The sequence below is a fragment of the Lolium rigidum genome, chromosome 5 (genome assembly GCF_022539505.1).
Source record: "Lolium rigidum isolate FL_2022 chromosome 5, APGP_CSIRO_Lrig_0.1, whole genome shotgun sequence".
Lineage (NCBI taxonomy): Eukaryota > Viridiplantae > Streptophyta > Magnoliopsida > Poales > Poaceae > Lolium > Lolium rigidum.
Window position 1 is genome coordinate 106,915,932 of NC_061512.1, and position 21,883 is coordinate 106,937,814.

General features: G+C 48.1%; 3 protein-coding genes across 4 annotated transcripts; 1 reads left to right on the top strand and 2 right to left on the bottom strand.

Annotated features, from left to right (window-relative positions):
- Positions 1-5,514: 5,514 nt before the first annotated feature.
- LOC124652243 lies at positions 5,515-7,524 on the top strand. The gene is made up of 2 exons (XM_047191264.1): positions 5,515-6,420; positions 6,805-7,524. The coding sequence occupies exons 1-2, from the start codon at positions 5,515-5,517 to the stop codon at positions 7,522-7,524; spliced, it is 1,626 nt and encodes a 541-aa protein (XP_047047220.1).
- A 723-nt stretch (positions 7,525-8,247) lies between these two features.
- Positions 8,248-9,027, bottom strand: LOC124652502 (citrate-binding protein-like). The gene is made up of 2 exons (XM_047191516.1): positions 8,761-9,027; positions 8,248-8,646 (listed from the first exon to the last, which is right to left on the bottom strand). The coding sequence occupies exons 1-2, from the start codon at positions 9,025-9,027 to the stop codon at positions 8,248-8,250; spliced, it is 666 nt and encodes a 221-aa protein (XP_047047472.1).
- An 8,045-nt stretch (positions 9,028-17,072) lies between these two features.
- On the bottom strand, positions 17,073-18,904 carry LOC124653771 (60S ribosomal protein L23A). 2 transcript variants are annotated; one of them, XM_047192836.1, is made up of 4 exons: positions 18,865-18,904; positions 18,215-18,254; positions 17,404-17,764; positions 17,073-17,316 (listed from the first exon to the last, which is right to left on the bottom strand). In XM_047192836.1, exons 2-4 carry the CDS (start codon positions 18,225-18,227, stop codon positions 17,232-17,234), a joined length of 459 nt encoding a protein of 152 aa, XP_047048792.1. In that variant the 5' UTR covers positions 18,228-18,254; positions 18,865-18,904; the 3' UTR covers positions 17,073-17,231. The 2 variants fall into 2 exon arrangements, with proteins under 2 accessions (XP_047048792.1, XP_047048793.1); XM_047192837.1 differs by lacking the exon at positions 18,865-18,904 and adding an exon at positions 18,789-18,826.
- Between the last annotated feature and the right edge of the window lie 2,979 nt (positions 18,905-21,883).

Consider the following 21,883-nt stretch of genomic DNA (forward strand, 5'->3'; position numbering starts at 1 on the left):
TAGTGCCCCCGCTGGCCCTTTGGGGAGGCTATGTGGGACGCAAGAGATATTGTTAGATCTGGGTCTTATTGTGTCAGAGGATAGCAAGGCTCATTGTTGTGTTCCCTTTTGCGGGCATTGCCCCTCAGCCGGATTCGGCTTGCGGGAGACAAGCTATGAAGAAAAGATGCACAAGGATGGCATCGTGGAAGACCACTAATCAACCACCTGTCCCATGTCATCATCGCCGCCAAGATGATGTCAACGCAACTAAGCCCCGCGACACGATGAAGAGCAGATTACACAACTTTGCCATGGCCCCTACACCGATCACCTCCATCATCGTTGACACGCAAGCCGCCAATGAAACTACCACAAACTACAACCTTTGTCCATAAAAGGATATCGCAAGTTTATCTAAATTTAGATATATGCAGACACCTTTTGGTTTATAGATAAATTTAAATTTAGAAAAATCTTTAACATTCTATTATGGACGGAGAAAGTAGTGGATTGGTGGCAACCAACATCGTGGGTAGCCAATTATTTGGCAGATCTTAGTGTAGGTTCTCCCACATCATCATGCCTTAGCCGGTGGTATTCCATGGTGATGTTAGAGTCACTTGCTCGAGGAGTGATGGCGATGACGTGTATGTGCTATCTTCAGTGTTGATCGTCTCGATGGTGTGCGTGTTGTATTTGTTATGATCCAGGTCGGCCCGGTGTGTTCTCGAGGCTTTCATGTTCCAGGGTCGGTGTGGGCATTTGTATCATTTTGAGGCCAATTTTTCGATTATGAACTGGCTCCATTCTTTGTCAATGAGACGAGGCAAAAGCTTGTGCCTCCGTTCCAAAGAAATAAAAAAAAGCACGGCGAACAAATTTGATCAGGTGATCAATGACGGATGTTGGTCATTTTCCAGCGCGAGAAGGAAACTAGGAGCGCGCACGTTGATCCATTACGTCGTGCTCTCCATCTCATGCCATTGCAAATCATTGCTGCTTGCGGACTGAATGGCTCTTCCTTTTTTATATTCAAACTAGGAGCATGCATGAGTTGATGTATAAACACACACCAAGGGACACTCCCATCGTGCGCAACATGTCCTGGGCACCACCACGTGCAGATATACAATATATAATGTGACTACCCGTATTTCATTTCAGTTTATCTGAAAACTATACTCTGAGACAATTCCTGAAGATATTTTTAACTCTAATTAACCAAGTTTAAAACAGAGTGAAACAAATTATTTAAAAAAAACACGAAGTTTAAGTAAGTTTCAAAAATTATCACAATATGTTCAATATTGGTATAATTTTGTAACTCAATTTACAAGGAACTCAAATATTCAAATGGTTCACAAAGTAAACTTTTGGTTCAGAAGCTACCGACATTTGATGTTTTGAAACAAGAGCTAACGACCTATTTGATTCAAAGGATTCTCATAGGAATCTTGTACTCCGTAGGATTCTTACACATATAAATTTTCTATAGAGGCTATTTTATTTAAAGGACTGAATCCTCCAAAATTATGGATTCCTTTCCTATACTACAATCCCATAGGAGAGGTTAGACCTCTTGGAAAAAATTATGTGTCTATGACAACTATAACATGTACTCAATCTCTATAGAATTTTTTGCGCTTTTCTTGTGGTGTAATCAAACTACTAGTGCCATTAATTTTTGCGTTCCTATAGGATTTCACATTCCATGACATTCTATTCTTGCATTTATCCTATTCACGTGGTTTTAGAATCCTTTGAATCAAACATGCCCTAATAGTGTGGCAGGAGAGGTAATCTAAATGATACCAAATCTATAAAATACTCCCTCAATCCCAAAATATAAGGTGCTCTTAAATTTCCCTGGTAAAAAACTTACATCTTTGACCACGATTTGTGTGTATAATATTTTCACAAAATTTCTATGAATATAAATAAAATGAAAGAGATTTGCAAGACAAATGTAACGATGCCATTTATACATTCGAAATCCATATAATTTGGTCTATATTAGTGGTCAAAGACCGTGGAAAAAAGTCTGTCTTATATTTTAGGATGGAGGGAGTAGGAAGGAGGGAGAAGGTGATCCATGCACCGGATGTCCAGTGCATCAGTGCATGGAACAAACTCATTTCCCGAGCTACATGTAGCTTGGTTTTTTGAACATTTTGAAAATATTATTTTATAGTCCCAGAAAATATCCTAGGTGTTGACAATGATGTGATCTACTAAGGTGTAAAATCTCAACTAGGACCACCTTGTATTTTAGGCCACACAAAAATTGATACAACCTGATCAATTAGGAGGTTTGACATTCTGCATTGTTCACTTATTTAGATAATCATTTTTGTATTTTTACTTGACCTAAAAGACAATATATTTCGTGCTGAAATTTTGCAAGTTGATAGGATGCATCATTTCCTACATCTAACATTTGTTTCAAAAAAATTGAAAATTTAAAGGTTGTTTTCAAAATTCTCATAAAAACGCTATGTGTAACTTGGTCTACAAAATGCCGCATTACCTGGCTATATCCATAAACACCAAATATGTGTGCTTTGCGTTGGAAAAAAGTCACCGAAGGGCTAGTTTGATTTGAAGGAATTGCACTGGATTCTCACAGGATTGTATTCCTATGGATTTTTTTTCCTATGACCGTCATTTTATTTGTAGGAATAGAACAATCCCTTATCCTCTTCCAGTAGGAAAATTTCCTATGACTGTCATTTCCCCTCAAACTTGATTTTGAAAAAGCTTTTGATAAGGTGGATCATTCTTTCATTCTAGCAGTGCTGGAGGCAAAGGGTTTTGGTCAAACTTGGTGCACCTAGATTAAGTTACTGCTTGAACCGGCCACTTTCTCAGTCCTCCTTAATGGTATTAGTGGCTCCACTTTTCAGTGTAGGAGAGGGGTAAGGCAGGGAGATCCATTTTCACCACTACTTTTTGTTCTGGCTGCTGATGTCTTGCAGTCCCTTGTCAGTGAGGCAATGAGTAATGGTCTCCTCACCATGCCATTGGATATGTGGTGCTCTCCCTCTTTTTCTATCCTTCAATATGCAGATGACACTCTTGTCATACTTCAGGTTGATGTGCATTTTCAGTGTAGGAGAGGGGTAAGGCAGGGAGATCCATTTTCACCACTACTTTTTGTTCTGGCTGCTGATGTCTTGCAGTCCCTTGTCAGTGAGGCAATGAGTAATGGTCTCCTCACCATGCCATTGGATCTGTGGTGCTCTCCCTCTTTTTCTATCCTTCAATATGCAGATGACACTCTTGTCATACTTCAGGCTGATGTGCAGCAGCTTAGTCACCTCCAGTAGCTGCTTCAAGTTTTTGGTGATGCTTCTGGTCTACGAGTTAATTACTCAAAGTCTAACCTCATTTCAATCAATATTGATAAGTACAAAGTTACACTTTTTATGGATGCCCTGCATTGCCAGCGAGGGAGTTTGTCTTTCACTTATTTGGGGTTACCTTTAAGCACAACTAAGCCAAGGAAAGAATTCTTTCTTCCCTTAGTTCAAACTGTACAAATATGTCTTCCAGCTTGTGCTATGTAGCTCAATTATGGTAGCAAGCTTAGAATGGTTAATTCAATCCTTTCATCACTGCCCATGTTCTATATTTGCTCCTTGAAGGTTTATCAATGGATAATAACTGAGGTGGATAAATATAGAAGACATTGTCTCTAGAGAGACAAGGATTTACAGAAGAAAAAAACCCTCCTCTGGCAGCATGGGATTTATTTTGCATAACAAAGGATTAAGGAGGTTTGGGCATTCTAAATCTTTCGGTCCAGGATGACTGCTTACTAATGAAACATCTACATAAATTCTTAAATAAGGCTGATTTACCTTGGGTCAAGATTTCCTGGGAGCTATACTTTCTACCTCCCTACCTTCTGCTGGAAGAAGAGAGGTCCCATTTTGGTGGAGAGAATGCTTAAAGATGCTACCATCTTTCAAGGATGTGGCCCAGTGTGATTTCATTCAATGAAATTCTATTTTACTATGGCGAGATAAATGGTCAGTTGTACCACTTAAGGAAACTTGGACACATCATTATTCTTTTTGCAAGAATGAGGGCATTTCTATCAAGCAAGCACTACTTGTGCCAGAGGCTTTTGATATTTTTTATTTGCCTCTCGCTCCGAGGAAGCATTGGCACAGTTCCATCTCTTTCAAGCTTTACTACTGGATCTTGAGCTAGCTATTGGTACCGACATTTGGACACTTTTTGGAAATTCTGTGACTACAAATATGTCTTACGTGTATAGTTTTCTCATGGATTTCGGTGGCACAATACCTGCTTTGAAGTCGATGTAGCAGGGTTGATGTCAGCAGAATCAATCTTAAGGTTTTCTTTTGTCTCTTGGTTCATAATCGCTTCAATACAAGATCAATGTTATAAAGGAAGATCATTTTTCATGGATAATTATTCCTGCATTATGTGTGGAGAAGATGAGTTGGAAACTAGAAACCGTCTCTGAAATTGCCCCTTTCTAAATTATGTTGGCAATATCTATGTCCATCTGGGACACCTCCTCAGCATGTTGATATTCATAACATGATAGAAAGTTTCAAACTTGCTTTGAAGGTACCTCTTTTCATAGAATTGATTATGCATGGGCTATCTAGGCGACCAGGAATGATTTTATCTTTAAGGGTATCACTCCCAATCTTTACATAAAGACTTCTAGAAAGTCTTATGGTGGTCTCAGAATCTAGATTGAGGGATTTAGATAACTGTAGCAGATTTCTTTTCATTTCTCTCTTTTTTAGGCCTATGGTCTCTTAGCTAGCTCGTTGTTGCTAACCTCTAGCAAATGCCTTTTGTACCTTATCACTTTTGAAAAACTATAAATCCACACAGTGGGGAAACCCACTGATTTGCCTAAAAAAAATCATACACGGAAGAAAACTCCCTTAGCTCCTTGGAATTCTTCATGTAATCCATCAAATAATCAATTGTAGCAATTTTCATAAGTGTTTTTTCCTAGAATTAAATAAAAGGGTAGCCCATAGCAATCCTCTATTTTTACTATTTCTACAATTTCCCTATCCTATAAATCAAATAAGTACTATCCTTGGATTTTGTTTTCGAATTGTCTTGGAAAACTTGGAAGTTCCCGATTGGTGGGTGCACAAAAGTGCACACGGAGCTCGATCTATGAAAAATGTTCTGCCTCGAGTTGACATGTAAATCACCACATGGTCATGATGATAGAGGAGGATAGTATAGGAGCAAGGTGTGCAGCACCTCTCGTTCACAGCCAGCTAAAACTAGGGTAAGCAAGACAGACAGACCCTTTCAAACAAGAAATGCTGGATTAATGGAGAGCACCCTCCCCTGTCCTCAACCTCCGGCCATCCTTGGCTCTCCGTTCTGCTCCTCTATTCTCTCTCCACCTCTGCATGCCAACCCAGCCACGCGCGCGGACCACCAACAACTATTGACCACTACGACCGACGACGCCGATCGATCCCCCCATTGCCCGCCCCCTCTCCCCCGCGCGCCCGGCGAGCAATGGACAGCCGGAGCCAGGCACCCCTCAAGTCCAGCAGCTTCTCCTCGGCCACCTCCAACAAGGCCACCCGGGAGGTCGACCGCAACCTCTCCCTCGGCGCCCTCCGGCATGGCGATCACGACCGGAGGGGCGCCCCCGCCGGCGCAGCCACCTGGGAGCAGATCAACGAGGAAGGCGAGGAAGAGGATGATGACGGGAGCGGCGAGCCGGGCCCGGGCGTGTCCGCCTTGTCGGGGGAGATCGATGCCTTCATCGCGGGGCACGACGCGGGCGTGAGCATCCCGGAGGCCACGCTCGAGAGGTTCGCCGCCGCCGTCGAGCAGGAGATCGCGCAGTCCGAGAAGGCTCGGGATAAGTGGGCGGCCGACGGCAACGGCGAGTTGCTCCTCGCGGCCATCGCGCGCGTCGCAGCGCTCGCGTCCGTGCTCGCCAAGAACACGGAGGCCAGCGCCAAGTACGCCTCTGGCGCGCACCGGGTCACCGCCGTGCTGCACCATGCCATGTCGTTCCTCGAGGACGAGTTCCACGCGCTGCTCGAGCCCAAGGCGGCCGACACCTGCAAGCTGGCAAGACGGCCGGCGTCCTTCGAGCAGGGAGGGCACGAGGCCGACCGGTGCGTCCTCCGGCCGCCGGACAACGCCGCCCACTCCGCCCATGCAGAATCCACGCAGACGTACCCGCCGGAGACCGTGGACCGGCTGCGGTCCATCGCTGACACCATGGTGGGCGCCGGGTACGTGACGGAGTGCACGCAGATGTTCCTGGTGGCGCGCCGGAACGCGTTCGACGCGTCGCTGCGGGCGCTCGGGTACGACAAGGCCAGCATCGACGACGTGGTGCGGATGACGTGGGAGGCGCTGGAGACGGAGATCGCGACGTGGATCAAGGCGTTCCGGCACACCATCAGAAAGGGCTTCACCACAGAGCACGATCTCTGCGCCCACGTCTTCACCGGCCGCCACGCCAGCGTTGGCAGGGCCATCTTCGCAGACCTGGCCCGCTGCGTCATGCTCAACCTGCTCAACTTCACGGAGGCCGTGGCCATGACCAAGCGCTCGGCCGAGAAGCTCTTCAAGGTGCTCGACATGTACGAGTCCATCCGCGACGCGTCCCCCGTCATCGACGCCTTCCTCTCGGTCTCCGCCGCCGACGAGCTCGCCGCCGGCTGCAACAGCGACGCTCTGACCGACCTCAAAGCCGAGATCGCCGCCGCGCGCTCCCGGATCGGCGAGTCGGCGGCCAGCATCTTCTGCGAGCTGGAGAGCTCCATCCGCGCCGACGCCGGCAAGCAGCCCGTCCCGGGCGGAGCCGTGCACCCGCTCACACGCTACGTCATGAACTACCTCAAGTACACGTGCGAGTACAACAGCACGCTGGAGCAGGTGTTCCGGGAGCACCGCCGCCGGGACGACGGCGGCGACAACCCGTTCGCGGCGCAGCTGACGGACGTGATGGAGCTCCTGAACACGAACCTAGAAGGGAAGTCGCGGCTGTACAAGGACCCGGCCCTGAGCAACATCTTCCTCATGAACAACGGGCGGTACATGCTGCAGAAGATCAGGGGATCGCCGGAGACGAACGCCATGCTGGGCGAGACCTGGGCTCGAAAGCAGTCCACCAACCTGAGGCAGTACCACAAGAACTACCAGAGGGAGACGTGGAACCGCGTGCTGACGCTGCTCCGCGACGACGGCGTGCTCACCGTGAAGGGCCACGTGCAGAAGCCGCAGGTCAAGGATAGGTTCAAGCAGTTCAACTCCGCCATGGACGAGATCCACAAGACACAGGGCGCGTGGGTGGTGAGCGACGAGCAGCTGCAGTCCGAGTTGCGGGTGTCCATCGCCGCCGTGGTCGTGCCGGCGTACCGGTCGTTCCTGGGACGGTTCGCGCAGACGTTCAGCGCCGGCAGGCAGACGGAGAAGTACATAAAGCTCAGCGGAGAGGACGTGGAGGGGATCATCGACGAGCTCTTCGATGGCAACCCGTCATCCATGACTAGGAGGAGGTAGAAATTAAGCACAGGAAAGCAACCAACAACAATGGCGCCGGCCGGGATACATGCATGCATGCGGTGCACCAACACAAGACATGGATCGGTTATTAAAACAGCGGGAGGGGATCGAATGAATTAAGGAGCATTTGACCGAGCTCATTCTTGGTTTAAGAAATGTATGTACTATTATTAATCGTTATTCGTTTTGATCTTGTATTTTGCTGGTTAAGAAATGAATGGGGTTTTACTCTGATTCGGTCGGATAGGTAATGTATTTCGGAATTGCTAAATTTCAGCTAGCTGAGACGTCTTATTTCTCAGTCATGTGCTCCACCGTTTGATTTTGTTTCTGCTTGAAGATTCGTGTTTACTATTGTTTACACTTTCTCTAGACTCGCATTAATACACATTGATGTAATTCAACTGAGATATAAGTTAAGTCTCAATTTACATTTCTCAGAGCACATAGATATGTACTGTATCCACTAATCCATGCACTGAATGCCTCATCACACTACATCCAAATCTGTCATCTCACTTGCTAATCAAATCAATTTTCATAATAAATGTTGGGCTTTAAATTTAAATTAGCTCAAATTTAAACTAAACCCTTGACACTTATTATAAATCTCGGAGAGAGCAGTACTATTACAGCTGATAGATGCTGAAATTTTTGGACTGTTCCCGTGAAATATCTGAAAAAATCACCAGCAATTATGCATCTCGAAGAAGTATGCTTTCAGTAGGGAGTCTTGGTGTACACCTTGACATCCCTCCACCGCGACTCCATGTAATGCGAGGGGTCTGTCTGCGTGTACACCCCGAACTTGAAGTAGTGTCGGTGGCCGCCGTAGCCGGGCACGGTCAGCCTCTGCTGGCCGTCGACGAACACGGTGAGCGCCGACGCCTCGACGTCGTGGACGACGTTGAGCCTGAACCACCGGTCGTAGATGTCGCCGTCGACCACCTTCGTCTCGTCGCGGTAGTACACGAGCCGGCCGCCGTAGACGTGCAGCATCAGCGTCGTGTTGCGCGGCGGTCCGGCCGCGCCGAACACCTGCATCACGGACACCCCCGTCGTGCCGGCCGGCACGTACCCGTACCCCTCGAACTGCCACACCCCGGAGCTGTACGTCCTCTGCTCCAGCCCGGCATGGAAGAAGAGAAGATTAACAAGATCCAATGGTAACATGTCTCAAATATTCCCAAGAAGGCAGGGGACTAATTGGTAGCTGAAAATGAGTTGATTTACGTTGAGGAGGATCTCGGCGCGCGGCTTGGTGGGGCTGCCAGCGCTGAAGGGCTTGTCGTCGCAGTAGACCCAGAGCCGCCGCACGCCGTCGCGGAGCTCGTACCGCTGCTCCGGCGGCAGGTCGTACGGCTTGTGGAGCTTGAACCGGTCCTCCGAGACCTCGACGGCGGTGAAGCCGGTGGTCGGGTCCGCGCCGGCGGCCTGGCAGCACAGCGTCCAGAGCGTGACGAGAAGATTAAAAAGCCATGGCACGAGGCGCTTGGCCATGGTTCGCTAGCTAGCCCCGATATTGTCACGTCTTCTGATCGACTGTTTGGTTCTGTATATAGTAGTACCATGCCGGCATCGACAACAGTTCAGTTAACAGAAAACCAGGGCAGCCTGCAGCGGAGGCGATCTGTGCAGGCTCGTTTGTCAGTTTGCAAATTGCAAGCTGCTCTGCCTGCACAAATTTTGCCCTTCTTCATGTACGGAGTGAGTAAATTCCAAAAAAAAAAACTTCGCACTACAGCGACAACATTGTAAAAGCATCTCCACTCCAAAGCGTCCCCCAAAGGGATTTGAAACACGCCGGACCAAAAAAAACGTTCCAGCCGCATCCCCAAAGCCTATTTTTGTCCGGCGCGCCCCCATACGGTGTCCGGCGTCCCAAGCCCGTCCCCGTCCCACAGGGGACGCTCCGGGGACGCCGGACACAACGAAAAGCGAGGCGAACCGACGCGGGCCCGACGCGTCAGCGGCTTGGAAGCCTTGGAAGCCTAAAACCCCGTCGCCTACCTTTGGTCAAGCGACGTTAATGGCGTCCCTGTTTTCCCAGGCGACGCAGGGACGCGTCTCGTCGTGCATGGCCGCGTGGCCGTCCGCGCCGGCGTTATTGCGTGCAACCACCCGATGTCGCCGCTGTTTAAAGACGCCCTGCAGTTCTCACCGCTCACAAACCATCTCGTCGCCGCCGCCTCCCCCCTCCCAGTTCTTCTCCTCGCCGCTCCAAAAATGTCGAGCTCGTCCTCCCGCAAGATCGCCGCGGCGAACGGCTTCGGCCGTGGCAGCCTCACCGTGGCGGAGGCGTGGGCGCTGTACAACGCCCGGTATCCAGTCCCGCCGGACATGCGGCTGCCAAGCAGCGGCGGCTGGAAGATGGCCGTGAACGGCATTGGCGTTCCGCCGCCGCCGAAGCCGCGCACGGACCAATGGAGGGACGCCATCAAGGCCCGTCGGGCTCAACTCACCGCCGAGGAGCGGTTGGATCCGACGTGGGCGGCCAACAACAACGACGCCTGGTGGACGACGTACTTCCAGGCTAAGTACGACGTCGAGATGCACAGCACCGACGGGCTCGTCGGTGGCCCCAATAGCTGGAACAAGGACGGTCGCGCCCTGTTCTGGGGCGTTCCGGGGCGCACCCTCGAGAATGTCATCCGCGGCATCCGCAACGGCGCTCCAAGGCTGGAGATGCCGTCGTCACCGCCGCCATCTCCTCAATGGCAGCCGAGGAGGACGACGTACTCGTCCTCCTCGCACTCTTCTTCCTCAGGACCGGCGCGATTGACGCCGTCCTCGTCTTACCGGTCGGCGCCCTACACCATCCCCAAACGGGAGGTGAAGGAGGAGCCGGCGACGCCCGTCAACACGAGGCGTGGCGGCAGCGGCAGCCGGCGGCAGCAAGGGAGGCGCGGCGGCGCCCTCCTCATCCCGAAGCCGGAGGTGAAGGAGGAGCCGGAGGAAGCGTCGCAGGCGGCGGTGCTGGCGGAGTACGAGCGGCAGCAGCGGCTCATCGCCAGCAGCGACGACCCCGAGGACTGCCCAGGTCTGCGGGCTGCGTTCTTGGCGTCCATGAATGACAAGGACGCCTGGAGGGGCGACCTCGACGCGGCGATCGCCATGTCCATCCGCAACTCCGGCAAGCCGCTGGTGGACCTCTCCGACGACGGCGAGGCAGGACCAAGCGGCTTGGTGAAGGACGAGCCCGTCGACCAACCCGTCGACGAGCGCTTCAAGCAGGAGGTCGTCACCGACAACATGTACAACTTCCAGCAGTACTACGACGCCTCCGGCCGCCGCAAGTGGTTCTAGATTAGGTTTAGTTTAAATTTAGTCAAATTTCGTTCGAATGTAATATATGGCAAGTTTGGATGAATCTCGCTTAAGTTTAAAATTTGCAAAATTTGGTTTGGGGGACGCGACTGGGGAGCGACGTCCCCCAAACGCGGCACAAACGAAACACGTCCCCCAAACGCTCAATCCGGCGCGGTTTGGGGGACGGTTTGGGGGACGCGGCTGGAGATGCTCTAAACCACAACAATTCGATGAAACCACAAAAATCCACCGAAATTGAGTTGGTTCCTTCCAATGTGCACTAATTGTTGAATATAGGAGTGTTAACAAGGATTCTGACTAAACCAATTTTTGCCAGTAGTAAATGTTGCCCCATTGACCGGAGCGAAAACGTTTCGGCCCTCCATGCCGCTATCCGTGGGCGATGGGCGGGCGACGCAAACCATAGCCGACCAACCGCCCTCCCTCCTCCCCTCCCCAACCGCCGGGCAAGGCCTGCACGGTGCCCGCAGTGGTAGAGCTGCTTCTACCCGCGCGTTTGGAAGTGGGGGGGGGGTTCTTCGGCTGGCGGCAATGCTCACAGGTCAATGGCGGTTCCGGCAGCGGTGTATCTTCTCGAGCGGCGCAACGCCACGTTGCGGGGTGCCGACGGATGTGGCTCTTTGGCTACTAGGATGCCAGGTGGCTCATGGCGGTGCCCTCCCAGGGGTGCTTGCAGTGGCGGAGCCACGGCCCGGCATGCCCGGGTAGCTGCCCGGGCTAAGCTGGTGCACTCCCTTGTAATATTAGCATGCATTGATGATTAAAGTAGAAACCTTGTGGGCAAACGCTACTTAATGAAAATGCATGAAGACTTTGCCCAGGCTCCAAGTTCGAGCTAGCTCCGCCACTGGGTGCTTGGTTGTGTCGACTCTGGCGGGCGAGGGTTGTGGGGTCGGCGACGCACGGTCTGCAATGCAGCGACCCTGGCTTTACGAGCCTCCCACGTGGCCGCTCCACAGCCGCATCTCGCTTCCCGCTAATCCTTCGTTGGCCACGATGAGGCAGCGGTGATGTTTGCAAGGCCGTGGTGGCACTCGTTGTTAGGCGGCAAGTTTGGTGAGGCACGATGGAGCGTCCGATGCGGGGATTGTGGGTCGGGAGAAATCATTGTCGGTTTGGCTGACACATATGCGGTGACGCCCGCGGACGCCGCTCTGCCTTCCTGAAGAGTGTTGGGTGAAGCCCTCCGCCTCGCTCCTACGTGTATCGGGGGAAACCCTAGGACCCATCTAGGAAACAACGTTGTCTTCATCGCATTCCTTCTTGAAGGTGTTGCTTGGTATGCGGCGCATCAGAGTGCTAAGAGTGTGGCAGGAATTCCCCGGAGGGCCAGCGGTTGCGGAACATCTTCTTTTTCGTCGATCCGACCTTCTTGACATTAGTTTCCCTCTTCTTCTTCTTTTGTTTCTTTTGGGTTTGCTTGTGCTGAGTTGTAACGTGCGGTTTCTATATAAATATAGCAGGTCAAAAGCCTATTTCGATGTAACAAGGTTTTTAATAGTGGCCCACTGTCAACACATGGTCAAGAATACAAATATTAGATGTTTCCAAATTTGGGGTTCTTTTGTAATTGTATGAGGGGGCAACTTGTCAATGGCGTGCCACACCTCACATCCCCTCCCGTCGTCTCCAACCTCCTCCCCATCGGCGACGCCTCCCTTCCTCGTTGGTGTCGCCTTGCCTCCCCTCCCCATCGGAGTCGCCTCCCTTGCAACGCGAGGATACCATCGATGGCAACTCCTCTCACCGCGGTACTACACTTGGTCGGCACCATCTCCCTTAGCTGTGGCGATGCCTCGCCTCTCCACTGACGTCTCCTCCCCTCACCGAGGTCACCTTCCCTCACAAAGCATGGAGGACCTTGTCAGACCTTCGGCGTGGCGCCGATGGGGACAGATTCTCCTACCGTTAGCGCTTGTTCTTCCTCCCCAAATTCCCCTCCTTGTAAATCTCGACCTCTCCGATCAGTAGTCGTCAACGTAAAATTCGTGGTAGCAACACACCGGAGTTGTGGGTCGGCGATGAGCACACTGAGGACAGGGTGGCTCCGGAGATATCCTCTGGAGAGAGCAAGGAGTTGACAAGTGGATCCTTCTAATATTTTAAAAAGCTCATAATAGTTATATCTGCTTCGGTTGCAATCTCTCACATGCGCCACATCACCTTTTTAGCATGGCTAAAGTCATTGAAATGAACTAACTAAGCGGTGCATTTTTGCGATTTCGTCGAATAATGGTAGTTTTATGAACTTGCACCGTAATGTGGTGGGTTTTTTTTTTTGGAATTTACTATCATGTACGTGTATCAGTGTATGCATCCATCATCTTACCATCTTTTTTCTGTTTGGAGATTTACAATCGAACAGTTAATAATACGAGTACAATCCTGCAAATTTTGTCATGGCCTGTCATTTGTGAACTCTGATATGCTTGCATCTCACTGCCGGGTATCAGCATAATCCTTTTTCTTGTGCGGGGGAGCCGGGGAGGGTTCAGCGTCTATTGCGATGAGATCGGCATTTAGTTTGACCCGGTAAACGAGCAAACAAGAATCCAAATACTATAGCCAACCTCATACGACATTGATTTGTCGTTCCGTGCTATATATTTTGTCTCCACTTTTTCCTTGACTAATCTTTTTGCCTATCCGGCTCCAGCATACGGTTTGTTTACACAATGTTCCACGATGACAACTTTCGTCTCCATTAAAAAAAATTATCATATCAACTTCATTTAGAGTAAATTTTACTTTCTAGTTTCTACCCATAGTTGGTGCATTTGTGTGACACATATTCTCCCATGTAGCGAGAAATCTACCGGAGCCAAGCATCAGACCGAGGGTCCAATGTTTCTTAAATGGGTTGATTGGACAAATTTTCACTACTATATGAGGTAACCGGGGTCAAAAAATTCTTTATTTGGAACAAAACCATGATTGTTGCGAATGTATTATGACATGAGTTCCTGGAAGATCTGATTCAGCTTCATTTATCTAGACATGCTTATTAAGAATTTCTTCAGGGGAAAACTCTCCGTAATCGGCAAAAGGAAGAATTCAAGAAGGCAATTTGGATGTATGATCAGATTCTCGGGGGCTCCCAATTTAGTTCATTAGAAAAGGCCTATAAAGTTTTAGCTGGGTTTAAACATGCCCCTCCTCATTTTCAATGGTATGGAAAATTTCATGTAAGCCTAACCTCAAGAACTTCTGATGGTTATTGCTGCATGGTAGACTTTACCATAAATCTTTTCTGGCGGAAAAGGTTTGCCCTGCCATCCCACAATTGTTGCAACCAGGAGGGAACTCGCTATCATCTGGTTTGGGATACCCCTTTTCTGCAATGTGCCGCGATTTTGTGTGTCCACGTAAGTGAAGAGCTCTGTCTCTTTTAGAAGCATTTAAAAATTTCACACGTAAGCATTTGCATATGTACTATGTTTCGTAAAAAAATCACTCTTAATGTGCCATCTATTATGCGAATCATTATTTAGCCTCTTGGAGTTCATGGATTGCCAGAAATAACAAAAAATAATCAAGAATCAACAAGCTTTCTTTGGATGAAAGAATTTGTATCTTCATAGCTTAGCCCATTTCAAGATTGGCTAAGAGCCCTGTAATTCCTTTTTTATCTCGGTACTATTGAGAACACGCCCTCTTATTCACTTGTCGCCCCCGCTTGGGTTGCACCAGAGGGGCAAACCCTAGCGCCGTCGGACGACCCCCTCACCTCCTCTCTCACCTTCGCCTCCGTCTGAGGACGCGGCAGGGCAAAGCTCATGCCGCCGTAGATGGAGGCGGTGTCCATCTCTCTCGTGTTGCCTCGTCGTGAGGGTCGTGGCAAGCGCGGCGGTGGTGGTCCTTGGCGGCGCGGCGGCATGTGGAGGCACATGGAGGGCACGTGGAGCAGCGAAGGGTATGTGGTGGAGGTTGTTGCGCGCTGCATGTGGTCACTTATGGCGACTGGACTCAATCTGAGCCTAACTTGGCATGTGCGAGTTGCGGCTTTGGGTTGTGGTGACAGACTGGGGAGCTCCAGCTCTGGCGTGTTGTGGCAATTGTGGGGCCAGCTAGCATGCAGGAGGCTCCTCTCCCGAGCTCATGTTGGCTGGCGGCAATAATGGTGGCTAGCGCTCCTCTTCTTCGATGGTGAGGTCTATGCGGCTTCTTGCCTCTCTAATGGTTCAAGCTCGCGATTGCATCTTTGTCCCTCGTCTCCCCAGTTTTGGCAGCATTGGTGTCGTGCTGAAGGACTAGAGTAAAAGCCTTGCTCGGTGTCATCCGATGCGGACCACCTGACGCATGCGAGCGCCGCTTCCTTCCTGAAGGCATGGTCTTTCTCCCAACCGTGCCTTCCTTTCCGCCAGTGCTGGGAAACCCTACGTACGATCCACGGGACAAGGAGGGGAGGTGTGTTGGTCTAGGTGGCCTTGAAGTCACAATCGTGCTACGGTAGTCTCTTGTTTGGTTCGCGACACGGTTCAGAGGCTCCGTGCTCCATCTCCTCACCACTTATGGTAGGATGTTAGGCAAGGCGAGTCGTTATAATTGGGTCGTTTCTAGAGGATGTGGTGTAAGACGCTTGGCGATATATCGAGTTGGGTGCGTGAAGTTGTGGCCTTTATGGCTTGGTTGGCCTTTCTTGTGCTATAGAATATGGTAATTATTCCAAGGCGTATTCTAGAGAGAGAAATCTTACATACACTTACTAATTCAAAATGAATTTGGACCTCTTCCACTGTTTATCCTAAAAAAATTGGACTCACAACTGCACAACTGGGGGCAAAAAGGGCATTCACCCTTTCTTTTATCATAGACCAAACCCAGCTGTGGCCCGTGGCTCCGTGAGGCAACACGCGCAGAGTGTGCCGAGGGCCGAACGGCATGGCTCCACGGCTTGCCGAGAGTTGCTTTGGCGACAGAAGACACGACGGTGGCAATACCGTGGCATTACACATAAATTGAGCATAGTGTAATTTTATCAGATTAATTAGGGCATGTACAATGGTTATATCTTAGCACTGCCACCTAGGATAACTGATGATGTGGAGGAGTGAGAAATAGAAAAAAGAGGTTTGTCTTCTCTTAGCTAAGAGATCACTAAGAGATCATCTCTTAGCACAATCTCTCTCACCATATATTTAGGGATGTCTCATTACTAGAGATAAAACTAAAAATAGTACATTGTACATCATATTTTATTGTTCTATCTAGATTACGTGACGGGATTAAGATAAGACAGTCTTATCAACCATTGTTCATGCCCTTAGGCGCTGAGAGAGGTTTAAGTTCAGTTCGTTCTCTCCAAGGATCAGTTCAGTAAGGCTGATTCATCAAGCAAAGTGCTGCGAGCTTATCAAATCAAGTGACATATCGAGTTGGGTGCGTGTGGCCTTTATGGCTCGGTCGGCCTTTCTTCTGCTATAGAGAGAAACTCTCCCACTGTTTATCCTCAAAAATTGGACTCACAACTGCACACAATTGCACAACTAGGGGCCAAAACTAGGGCCAAATAGCGGATTCACTCTTTTTTTATCATAGACCAAACACGCGCATCCTACGGAGTGTGCCGAGGGCCGACAAGCGACGGCATGGGAAAGATGTGCGCGCCACGACTTGGCCAAGAGTTGGCTTTGGCCGTGGTATTACACATAAATTGAGCTTCGTGAAATTTATCATATTTTATATAGTCCAACAGTTAAACAGGCGCTGAGAGAGCCAGAGAGGTTTAAGTTCAGTTCGTTCTCTCCAGGGATCAGTTCAGTCAGGCTGATTCATAACCTAAGTGCTGCAAGCTTATCAAATCAAGTGTCGTTATCTCCCATATGTTTACAACACAGGCTCTCCCGAGAATTTCAGCCTCTTCCGCAAATCTGAGGTAGGATATGATCCGCTGGACGATGCATCATTGGAACTTCTGACAACACAAAAATTCAGAAGAAGAAAAAAAAAGATGCTCCGTACTATATCGTCGCTCGTTTCATGTTTTGGTTGGTAGGCTACCCTTAAAGTTTCTTCCCTCCTGTGCAACGCTCTCTGAACAATCTATTTGATCGTAGAGTGACAAAAAAGGTAACAACAAGTAATTATAGAAATCACATAGCCCTACTAAGCAAAACAAAACAATGGGCAAGTTTGCACCCAGAATGACAAAAATTTAAGCCAAGGGTAAGGATTATAAAACCAGCAAATGAGGATGATCAAACACGAAACTCAAATCAGCACAACATAGGTCACTTGGATTGCATCAAATTCATATAAGTGTGCAGCGATATGGTGGGCAATGGAGCCACTGAGGCCCTTTGCTAAGTAACAACTACAAAACTCGGATAACATAAGAAACCAGGACACAGGCGCCTACTGCAGGATCCTCGCACTTAGATGATGCCAATCTTGTTGGCAACGTCAAGAGCATCGTAGTCTGGCGTCAGCTTCACGTAAGCCTTCTTCTTGCCATCAGGCCTGCAAGATTACAAGTTTGGTAACTTCACTGCATTGCACAAGCAGATGAAGATGTTAAATGGATGGACACAGAAGCAAGATTCTAACCTGATCAGGGTGTTGACCTTCTTGGCCTGGATGTCGTACATCTTCTTGACCGCAGCCTTGATCTTCTTCTTGTCTGCCTTCAGGTCAACGATGAAGACAAGAGTGTTGTTGTCCTCGATCTTCTTCATTGCAGACTCAGTGGTGAGTGGGTACTTAAGGATCTGGTACTGATCAAGCTTGTTCCTTCCAGGAGTGCTGACTCTTGGGTACTTGGGGTCTCTGGCCTTCTTCAGGGTCCTGGGGCGGTGAAACGTCACAGACGTGCGGATCTTCTTCGCCGTCTTCTTGATTGACCCAGACTTCACAGCCTTGGCAACCTTCACGGCTTGGGCCTTGGCATCGCCCTTCTTCGCAACAGCAGCTAGAAACAAATAAACAAAATAATCAGCTAACAGCTTTGTACAAGTATTACATACTTTAAGGAAATTTTGAAGTATGTGCATATATCCTATGGGACAATTCAGGCATATGTTATGGTGCAAACAAGTGCAGTGTATCCCTAGACTTTTCAATTTTCAGAGCATACTATTACTATAGCAATCCATTTGGCAAAAAAAAGTATGCATCAAAATTAATCGGTTCTAAACATGTAAGAGAACAAACTATTTGCATAGCACCAAATAGTACCAACTACATTCAATCATCGTAATTGCAGATAACTTTATCAATCAAGAAGTTAGACCATGATACGACCAAATGCAAAGCAAACGAATAACTACACAAGAAATACAATCTAAAGCACCTCACATGGTAGCATCAGCATTTTCAGCAAGAGTGTAACCTTCAGAATACAGCAATGTTATAAGCTTACCTTTGGGAGCCATTTGAACTTCTCAGGACAGCTTCTTGAACTGCACGAAAAAATAAGCAGTGATTTCAGATGGGTAAAAGAGACGAAATATTTTTAAAATAAGACAAAAAAAAAATGTAGTATACAAGTGCTCTGTGTTAAACGAAACTCCTTTCCAAGGTATGAAACAAAAGTAAGTAAGGCACTTCTACGGATAATCCTAAGTGCAAATAGCAACATTTCGTGAGCCTAGTAAATCAACAGATAACAGTAATTAGAAACTAGGCAGTAATTCAATTTGTCATGAACCGTTGACATAGAGACCCCGTAAGCCTAGACAAGCCTCTTCAGGTCCAAATCTACGACCATAACAATCTAACGGAAAAGATAAGCATCTCCTACACATGTGCACTACAAACGTATCGGCAAGCTAACGCGCAAAGAAGACGCCCTACGAAACAGAACACCGGGGAAATAACTACTGCTACGAACAACGGGACGAACACTAGGAAGATGCACGGGAACTTCAAGCACAAGGAGCAGATCCGGCCTATCGTACAGATCGAGAAAGCCGTAAGAACTCAAAGCCGGCTACCCGCAGTGAAGAAGAGCGGAGCTGAGAACGGCGGCGGTAGAGGGGCGAGATAGGGAGGTGGCGGCGGGTGGCGTACCTATCCGGGCGAGGCGAAGCGAAGATGGCTGAGAAGAAACCCTAGAGGCCAAGCCGGCAAGGGCTTTTATGGTGGCGTCGAGCCGTCCCCTAGGGCAGAGTTGGGCTGGGCCTAGATGGGTTGTAAAGAATGGTCCATATCAGATTGTTATTCGTGGTAGCCCATAATAAGTTAATTAGATGCCGTGGGCTTTATGGCCAGTAAGTTACCCTGAACTTAAAAATGTATGTGCTAGGATATATGTATGGGAAACTCAAAGTATAGCCCGAGCTACACATGTCATTTTTTTATAATATTCGAATTCAACATTTAAGGTTTCAGAAAATCTGAAAGCAAATCTGAATGTAGTCAATGATGTACTCTACCACTGTGCAAATTTTCAGGATGAAATACGTTATATTAGATGCTACACAAAAGTTACAAATCCTGACAAATGTTGGAGGTTTTAAAATATGTACTTTCACGTTTTCAGATCTATGGATTTTTCAATTTTGCACATACCAAAATAATGAGCCTTTCATATTTCTTTTTTTCACAGTCGTAGAGTACATCATTATCTACCTACAGAAAAAAAATTCCTAATTTTTTGAAACTATAAAATACCATTTTCAATTTTTTGAAAAAAACGGCATCCATGTAGCCAGAGCTACAAAATGCCACACTCTAGGATCTATACTTTTTAAAATGATGCTATTACCAAATGGTTTATTTAAAGGCCAACACTAGCAATCAGCCGGCTGATCCCTGTGTGCGAATCAGCCGGATTGAGAGCTCTCGGATGCGATCGGTTCGGGTGATGCGAGACGTCGTTCGTTTTATGCGAGATGCTTTCTGTTTTTGGTTTTGGTGAAACTTTCTCACAAGCTAGGGGACATGCATGGCCACATTGCTCAGCAATCTACCATAATCCAAAAGGTTGCACACTTGCACTAAAGTATCCAACACAATTTGCCAATGTATTCAACAATTTGAAAATTTGTATGTAGCATAAAAGAAAAACTTATTTTGCATCATTTTTTGCCAACATATTTAAAAAAACTAACAAAATTCACCAACATTATAAAAGTTGGTATGTAGCATAAAAATAATTTCTCATTTTTTAGCACATTCTGCTAACATACCCAAAATCCTTTCCAACAAAACTAAACAACATATCCAACATTATGAAAATCCTTATGTAGCATTAACATAATTTATCATTTTGCGTCACCTCTTTGCCAACACACACGAAAATATTTTCCAAAAAAACTCGCCAACCTATCCAATATCATTAAAGTTCATATGTGTAAGGAAAAAAATCATTTTTCATTGCCTTTTTGCCAGCGTCCCAAAAAGCCTTTCCAACAAAATTGGTCAACCTACCCAACATTAAAAGAAAATCTCTTTGTAGCATCAAAGAAAATCCTATTTTCATCAGAAAGCCCTTGTACCAAAATTTAAAGAACGGACAAGCAATTTCCTTATGCTTTGCAAACACAAAAAATAGAAGACTTGTGTAACAATTTACATTCATCACATCGATTGTTGTCGCCCCTATTGCTAGTTAAGAGCGAGCGCATGCTAGCTATCTGATTGTCCGGATGGCTAAGCACGGACCTAGCTAAGAGAGAGAGAGAGAGCGCTAGCTAAAAGAGATTTTACTCCCTCTAATTGAGATTACACGGCATGGAGAAAACAAATTCTAGGGTCGGGCTGCATGCTCCGTCTCTTGAGGCCCCCTCTTAGATTTTGACACCTCAACTTCAATCACTAATCTCAAAGCCCATCGTCTCATACTAGTTCTATACGGTGCATCTGATACATACCGGTTTATAGTAAGGAAAGACAGAACTCTACGCGATCAGTTTTGGTAGTCCCTCCGGTTCATATTAATTGACTCTAATATGGATGTATCTAGACATATTTTAATTCTAGATACATCCATATTGAAGTCAATTAATATGAATCAACGCTAACAATCAACGCTAAATTAGAGATTGCTCGAGGAGACCGACGTGGAGGGACGCGGCTTGCCTGTGCCCGTCGTGTGCGACGATCGGTGCGACCAGGCCGTTTCAATCAATCGAACGGCTTTAAATCATGCACACCCAGCGCTGGCTTTTGTTTGCAAAAAGAAAAACGATAGTACGACACACCTCCTTCCGTATCCCTGTACCGTGTACGTTTCTGTATACGCTGCTTCTTTTCCCCTTCTTCGTCCTCCCCCTGTCTGAACTAGAGCTTGAAGAGCAGCGGACCAGCAGCAGATGGCGAGCCGTCCGTCGAGAGCTGAGGCCGTGCTCCCATCCCTCTAGCCCAACCCATTGAAGTATCTCCCTGCTCCGCCGTCCACCTCAAGGTCAGCGCTGTGGAGCTGGAGCATCGACCTGGACGGACCGCGTCCTTGTTCCTCCGGCGACGGCGCGCTCCCGGCAACCGCATCCCCTTGCGCATCACGGATGCCGGTGGCTAGGTGGTCTGACCAGACGGCGGCGCGGGAGAAGGGGCCGACCAGGGGTTAGCGGTGGTCGGACTCGTCGAGGCGGCGAGGAGGGGGGTGAGGCGCCGCGGAGCCTTGGCGTCCAGTCCCTGGACCGAGGAGTTACCGCAGACGACGGAGCCGCTAGGAGGAGCTCGTCGCTTGCCTCGTCTCTTGCTGCAATCTCAAGGATACCTCGAGGTAAGTAGATTTTGGACTCTGTGTGATTGCTTCTCTTATTTATGTTCTAATTGAAATTGAATCCTTGAGCTGGTCTCACGGCATGTATGAGAGATGTGCTTAATCAATTGAGTCATGATGTGATTTGTTGGAGAAGACAACCGTTGTCCTCTGTTCTGTTCTAATTGAAAAAGAATTGTTGAGCTTGCTTGCGTCAACACTTATTATTAGTGTCTAGTTAGAACTTACAACTCCATAATTCTTCGTACCAATACTCATATTACACAATTTCATGAAATAGATGCGAAAAATCCCATTGCAAGAATAGGGACTTTATCAACTTACAAGTCAAAAAATCATGAGATAGAACTCTATATTACA